The sequence below is a fragment of the Antrostomus carolinensis genome, unplaced genomic scaffold (assembly GCF_000700745.2).
Source record: "Antrostomus carolinensis isolate BGI_N321 unplaced genomic scaffold, ASM70074v2 scaffold10000, whole genome shotgun sequence".
Taxonomy (NCBI): domain Eukaryota; kingdom Metazoa; phylum Chordata; class Aves; order Caprimulgiformes; family Caprimulgidae; genus Antrostomus; species Antrostomus carolinensis.
In genome coordinates, this window is record NW_010290527.1 from 7,858 (window position 1) to 15,017 (window position 7,160).

Here is a 7,160-nt window from a genome sequence, read left to right on the forward strand (position 1 = left end):
GTGTAGGGCAACTCCTGGGTCACTGAGTCCCCTACTTTTGCAGGCAACCATGTCATAGAGGCCCCTTTCATAAGTTGACCAAATTCCACATTAACAGTAGCTAGAGATGGGCTGAATTTTGCTGCCACTGTTCCTGTGGGAAGGTCTGTGCCATAACCTCACTGCCGTGACAGAACATCTTGCGGCTATTACACTCATTGCTATTTTACCCTCCATTTCCAACAAATGCATTAACCAAATGGTGCACAGGGTTAAGTGTGCACCCCTCTCACATTTCTTCTTTCCCCATGCCCATGTCTTTTTGCACAGGATAACAAGACAGGCATACATCTGAGCCAGCTGTCAAAACTTATCCAGGGGAAACATCCAGGCCTGGGGCCCCCAGACTAAGAAAGACATGTACCTGTTGGAGCGGGTCCAGAGGGCCACAACAAATGATCAGAGGGCTGGAACATCTCTCCTATGAAGAAAGGCTGAACGAATGTGGGGTTGTTCAGCCTGTAGAGGACAACACTCCAGGGAGACCTTATTGTGGTCTTTCACTGTTTAAAGGGGGCCTATAAGAAAGACAAAGACTTTTTACCAAGGCTAAGGGGAAATGGTTTTAAACTGAAAGAGGGTAGATTTAGATTGGATACAAGGAAGAATTCTTTATGATGAGGGTGATGCGACACTGGAACAGGTTGCCCAGAGAATTTGTGGATATCCTGTCATTGGAAGTGTTCAAGGTCAGGTTGGATGGGGTTTTGAGCAACCTGATGTAGTGAAAGATGTCCCTGCCCAAGGCAGGGGCAGGATGGATGAGGTGATCTTTAAAGGTCCCTTCTAGCTCAAACCATTCTATGATTCTGTTATATCTTCCCCCTAGGCTCCTTGGGGACCTGGTTCCAGACAGAAAGTGGCTGCACTGCCACTGTTGGGACTTCAGTCAGGCCAACCATCTGCATTTAGCACATGCAACCACTGAGCAGCAGGGGAAAGAGATAGAAAGGCTGCAACATTGATCTGCAAAGGACATTAGCTAAGGGGAATGCGGAGGACATGAGGTGTAAATTAAGTCTACTGTGTGAGACCCAACAGACCTCCATTCTTTTGTCAGCCACTTATTTATTAGGTGACTGTCACATGTGGGAAGTTTGAAAAGCTCAACCAGTATCTTCGTTTATCAACCAAACAAAATTTCTAGAAGACTTCTCATGGAACTCAAAGTACTTTTGAACCAAACAGTAAGTGTTCTTGTTTTACAGAGATGGCAGCCAAGTCAGCAATTGCTACAGTGAGTCACATCATTAAAGAGGGCTGACAATGGTTTCCCAGACATTTTTCCACTCTCTTGGTGGTGTTTATTCAAATTATCTTCTTTCTTAGAAAAACAAAGAAGTATCCCAAAATAAGAACAAAAAAAATCCCCCATACAAGCAAACCATTTTGCATTTTTGTCCAAAAAGTCACAGCAGAGAATTCTTACTCACACAGAACAAGGTTGATCCCAGAAGTAAGAACAGAATTTTCAGTTCCACTCCTGGTGCAAACACTAAAAAGCAATTTATCGTCTAGGAAGAACACACGAGAGCAACTGGTTGAAAGTTCTCTTATATTTTAATTTTACATTTGACAGTCATTGAACAGAATCTACACATTTACCATCTGCTTTTACAGCTGGAATAATATTCAGAAGACCAGCACAAGGCACATTATAGGCATTAAACTTAGCAAGTAATAGCAACGGGCAGTCATTACTTGTGGGGGTTAATCCAATATAACCTCAAGTATCATCTCTCTCCTATGTCAGGTCGACAAATGGAAGGCTCTAACCATATTAAGTGAGTGTTTTAAACTGATGTGCTGCTGGAGGTAGTAACACAGAGGGGACTTAGCTACCCTGTGTAGTAATACGTACTGCCAAACAGCTTTGCATTGTGGTTGTTATCCTGTGAGGTAACCTGCCCCACGCTGCTGAAGTCAGCCTAACTTTAGCTACTGCTATCATGAATACAATCCCAGAGATAGCAACTGGGCATTTCAGCACTTTATACTGCCAAACAGGCACTTGCCAAGACCAGATCAATGATTGCACAAGAAGCAGGCCTTGTCCTCCATTCCTGGAACAGCACTCCGGAATGGCAGGGCGCTCTGCAAATAAGTAAGAAAGCCAGATATTGCAAGTCCTTTCTTAATCAAAGAAAAATTACATGATTTTTTTCTCTCTCTTATGAATCTCTGGTCTGAGGTAGAAAGCAGTTGACAGGAGCAGCATGGCCATCCTTATCTGCCCCATGTGGCATGGTCACTTATACTCATCCCATTATTATTTTAAATTAGTTACTCCAGTGGCTATCAAGGCACTTGATCTGAGACTAAAAATTCATTCTTGGGGATAAGGTATATTCCTTCAACTGCATGACAAGACCAAAAGTCTAGAATGGCAGTAACTCCCATATGTGAAACATTCAACTTTTTTCATCACAAATGGGCTAAAATATGAACATCAGCTCTTTGGAATGGCTGAAAAATTAAGCATGAAAAAATTGCAACACAGAAAGAATGAGGCTAGGCTATTTCCTACTGCTTTTTATTTCAGCGTGCATTATTTGAGCTGCTCCATTCTCGCTCTCTTTTAAAAAGTCAAAGACCCTGTAATCTTACTGGAAAAGAGATTCCACACAGTATTGTGCCGTGCTGTCTCAACGGCTTTCATTTATAGCCAATTAAAAACAGAAATAAGCATTCAAAGCCGAGCCTATTTCCTTCCCACTTTTCTGTCTGCTTGCAGTTGTAAAGCATGCATATATAGATTTTCATTGTCATCATTTTGCAGCCCACCAACTGGTGTTTTATGAACTGCAGTGGTCTGTGGACCAGTAAACCGGGTACCATTTCTGCTTCCCTGCTGGAAAACCTAATCTGCTTCTGTCGCAATTTAAGAAGTTACAGAATTAAGACCGAGATACAATCAATTTTCCCTGAAGAGTTTTGTTTAATGTTTCTATAAATATGAACAAAGGGACTGCAGAGGAGCTCAAGTATGCTAAAGATAAAACTCTCCAGACTTCACACAGCACAAATTGTGTTAACACAATCTACAATTAGTCACCCTAGCTCAATTATGGGGACTAGAATAACAAACAAAGATGGAGGGCTCCTTCATAGAATTTAGATTAAAAAGCACAACCTCTGCAGTTCGTGTGCTCATACTGGAGCAGCAAGTTCCAACAGCTGCTACTGTTACACAGAGTCATCTGGGTTTTCTTGCTGTGTGAGGGGGTTCTTGCTCTTGGGAAAACTTGCTGGACATGTGTTGCCTTATGCACACTTAAATGCAAAGGGAAGTGAACTCTTTCCTATGCTTACCATCTTGGGAACAAAACTGATGCCTCGATAGCCTCTGCTCTTGACGGAGAATGGGGCAGCCCTTCCCTGAAACCTGGATATTTGGGCTGGGTTGAGATGACAGGAAAAAGCTGTCCTGCATGATCTATGGGCCTACTGGAAGCATAAGGTGAGAGTCAAGTTCCAAGCCACCAATTCAGCTTCCAAGAATCTGCAGGGCCCTGGGTATCAGCTAAAAGTCACCAGAGGGCAATGCTACAGTCAAAACAGGATGCTAGTTTTGGAAGAAGGAGCCTCATATTATTTTCTGTCATTGCAGTCACCATAAACTCCTCTTAACTAACAAAAATAGTAGTCCATCATAGAAGAGGGGGTGCATAGAATCCTCAGCATGTCATTAAATAAGAATAAAAATGATTCACAGCCAGTGGCTGAGAACCAGATTCAAGAGTGATACTGGCTTTGCAAGTTCTGCAAACACACTTAATTCCCTATATTTCAGGTATGACTCATGGGTCAGTTCACATTATTCACTGTTTGGGTCTAATGCAGACAAGAAATACACTTAAAACAGCCTTCCTTTCTTGAATTCAAACTTTAGAGTTAGCCTTTTAGCTTTTAGCTCATTTTTGTGCTAGCCATCAACTGCTGGTGAACAGCCCCTCTGTTTTCAAAAAGGAGCCTCTGGTTCTGAAACAAAGTCAACCAGAGGAGCTAGTGGGTCCTCCTGCTTTATGTCCATACACAGGAATTAGAAATAAGCACCGTCAGCCAAGAAACTGTAGGAAAATGAGCACTCTGTAGTAGCCTTTGGTTGACCAGCAACAGCATTGGATATCCAGCTAGGAGTACTTGCTCCAAGTGTGGTGCTTCCCATCATTGTCCAAAGAAAAGAAAAAAAGGAGGCAGGCAAAGTGAAAGCCTCTCCAAGTCAGTCTTCCAAGGGAAAGCATAAGCACATCAGTAACTGGGACATTAAAAAAAAAACAGTAGCAAGTGTCCCATGCGGCACTGGCTGAGAAATAAGCTAGGCAATACAGTCATTGATACTGGCCCATCTCTAGTGCCTCTGGGTTACAAGATAATTCACAAGATGCTCCAAAAGTTCCTTGCCAACAGTTGAGTCTCTTGAATCCAAGAAGTGCCTTTGGCAAGCCAGTTTCCTATGGAAGCAGCCAGCATCCAGAGAACCTCTCTTTTCCCAGCACATTTTAAATGAAAACAGTGGATGAATCACATCAAGGAGAAACAGCAAGTTGTTCTCCTTTGCAATTGGTCTCAGAGTGTACAGAAATTATGTGTTCTAGTTGCAAGCTAAGGAGTTGGTATAAATGTCAGGGTAAAGATCAAGGACAACAGTAAAAACAGTGACTGTAAGACTTCTTCAGAGCCCGTTATCCCACCCCATGTATATGACACATGGCACAGAGAGCAAAGGGAGAATATAAAATGCATGGAAAAGAGTAGATACATCCATGAAAGTCATGCTTCCTAAAGTCGAAAGAAATTCTGGTCCATGGTGTGAGGGACAGTAGTTATACTTTGCTCAGTGCCCCCAAGGCCAAACCTTGGTAAATTTAGCCTTTTAAGTTTACAAATAAATTCAAGTCTGGGTTAAAGACTAGAACAAGTATCTCTTAAGGCACTAAGATCTTAAAGTAGGGCAGCTTGCTTCAGTTAGTAGAGGGTGGATAAGCTGGCAATTTGCAGATGTGCTAGTGAGCCCTTATTAAGGCAATCAAACATCCTTCCAACACTGTGATCCTCCAGTTTGGGAGAGAGGCTTACTGGGGACAAAAGGAAGCAACTGTCCCAACTATGCTGAACAGCCAGGCAGAAGCAGCAAATATTACACATTGTGAGGCACAACAGAGGGCCTTAGAAATGAGATGCTGTGCCTCCCTATACCAGACTCCCAGGGGACTGGATCAGATAACCTTCAGAGGTCTCTTCCAACCTAAATTATTCTTCTGTTCTGTGACTTTACAACTCTGTGATCATTGGAGCCATTCTCCAGAAACTGGTGTGCAAAGGACCAGCATTCTACGGACTGGGCTCCTTGCAGTGCCAGGGCACTTAACAAAGACAACTGGTATCTGTCTTTAAAGATTGGGAATATACTATTTACAAAAAAAAATCTGCTGTTTCCAGTAGAATGTTTTCAATGGACCGCAGCCCATTACAAATCTAAGTTTCCAAATCACAGCAAGAATAAAAATGGGTTACGTATGGCTTTCCTGGGCAGATTCTTCAGAGCTGTAAATCTAAGAGGAAGCTGCTTCATCTTTTTTTTTTTGCTGGTTGTCTGTTCAATCAAGAGCAGCCATCTCAACCTACATAGTAGAAAAGCTAAGAGAAGTCCAGTGGGAATCTTAGTTCTTTCATTAAATGACTATGCTTCTGGCACTGTGGGAACTTCCTCTGTCCTGCAAGAGAAAATAAAAGATTCAGAAACAAGGATGGAAATCATATGTCTTCCTACCTGTTCTGAGCACCACAACAAAACCATGCAAATGTACACACATCTCAGCTGGGACTAGAACTGCACTTCCTTCCTAAACTCAGAAAGGAAAATGGTAATGTGCAAAATACAGCCCTTTGAGAAGAGTCCCACCTGGTAAAATTCTGTATGTATGTGATAAAGGACATCTAAATTTTTAAAAAATTTAAAAACCCTTCATTTTTTAAAGGGGGAATATGCTGTTTATGTCTTAGACTAGCAATTGGATATGAATCTTTTCACACTTAGGTTGCTACCTGAAATCTAGTCCCCATGTAAACTGACAAGATGAGCTGTGAACAATAGTTCACTGCCCATATAATGCATGGTCAGTTCTCAGGAGTCCCAACAAGCAAGCCATCCTCTTCCACCTGGCCTGGAGTATCACACATTTCTCACCGCTATAGCCACCCATGATCTTAAAGCCTATTTCATATATCTTTAGGCATCTTACCTGGATGCTGTCCCATATGAAATATCTTAAAAATACCACTGAGATACTATAAAAATTAAATGTTGCAGATTGATAACAACAGAGTCATGCACATGTTAAAAGAAATCAGAAGTAAACCAACACCAGAGAGGGTTGCGGAGAGATACTCAATACTGCTACCTACTCTGGAAGTGCTTCCTCCCCAGGCAGTGCCAGGAGAATAGCTGTTCTAACCCCAACACATAGAGCCCTAAATGGCTCTAGGTGGGGACCTGAGTGAGAGGGTGTAACACATCAGCCGGTGTGGGATGTGATAAAAGACCTACTTTATTTGCCTGCTCACCTTGCCCCTGAACACTATATCCATGTAACACACGTCTGAAGGCCGGGAACTCAGCAGCCTCTTCATAACCAAGCTGCACAGGGCACCCAGTGCTCCTTCCCACCCGTTTGAAAGACAACTGGCTGCAGAAAGTAACAAACATTCACTCTCACTCCCCAAAAGTGCTTTCCCATCTCTTCCCTTAGATGCGAAAGCAAAAGGGCAGCTGACTCACCGAGCGTGGCCCTGCACTGTCTTTGTGCTTCTTGTCCTGACCTGGGATGACTTCTAATGAGCGATAACTGGGGGGTTTATCTTCTGGCCATTCCCGAGCCCGGTGCCGCCGCTTGCGGTTTGTCGCTGGGAGACGGACTTGCTCTTCTGAGGAGCTCCATGACCCCCGGCGAGAAGGAGGAGAGTAGCTGTGCCGCCGCTGACCTGAGTGATTGTCGCTCCTCTTGGTGTGGTGCTCGTAGTCTCGCCTCCCTGGGGACTCCTGTCTCCAGCCACGATGGTGGCCAGAACGCTCCTTGGCCTCCTCCGGGTAGAAACTGGAGCTGCTGCTGCTGCTCTTT

At 43.4% G+C, this 7,160-nt stretch overlaps 1 protein-coding gene across 1 annotated transcript in view; it reads right to left on the reverse strand.

Moving 5' to 3' along the window:
- Positions 1-5,714: 5,714 nt before the first annotated feature.
- The window catches only part of ILDR1 (immunoglobulin like domain containing receptor 1), a gene marked incomplete at its 5' end in the record, with an annotated part of 12,004 nt that continues 10,558 nt past the window's right edge, over positions 5,715-7,160 (reverse strand). The window contains 3 exon segments of the mRNA XM_010173517.2: positions 5,715-5,756; positions 6,821-7,153; positions 7,155-7,160. The exon segment at positions 7,155-7,160 is cut by the window's right edge and continues 497 nt beyond it. Of these exon segments, the coding sequence (XP_010171819.2) occupies positions 5,715-5,756; positions 6,821-7,153; positions 7,155-7,160 (381 nt within the window).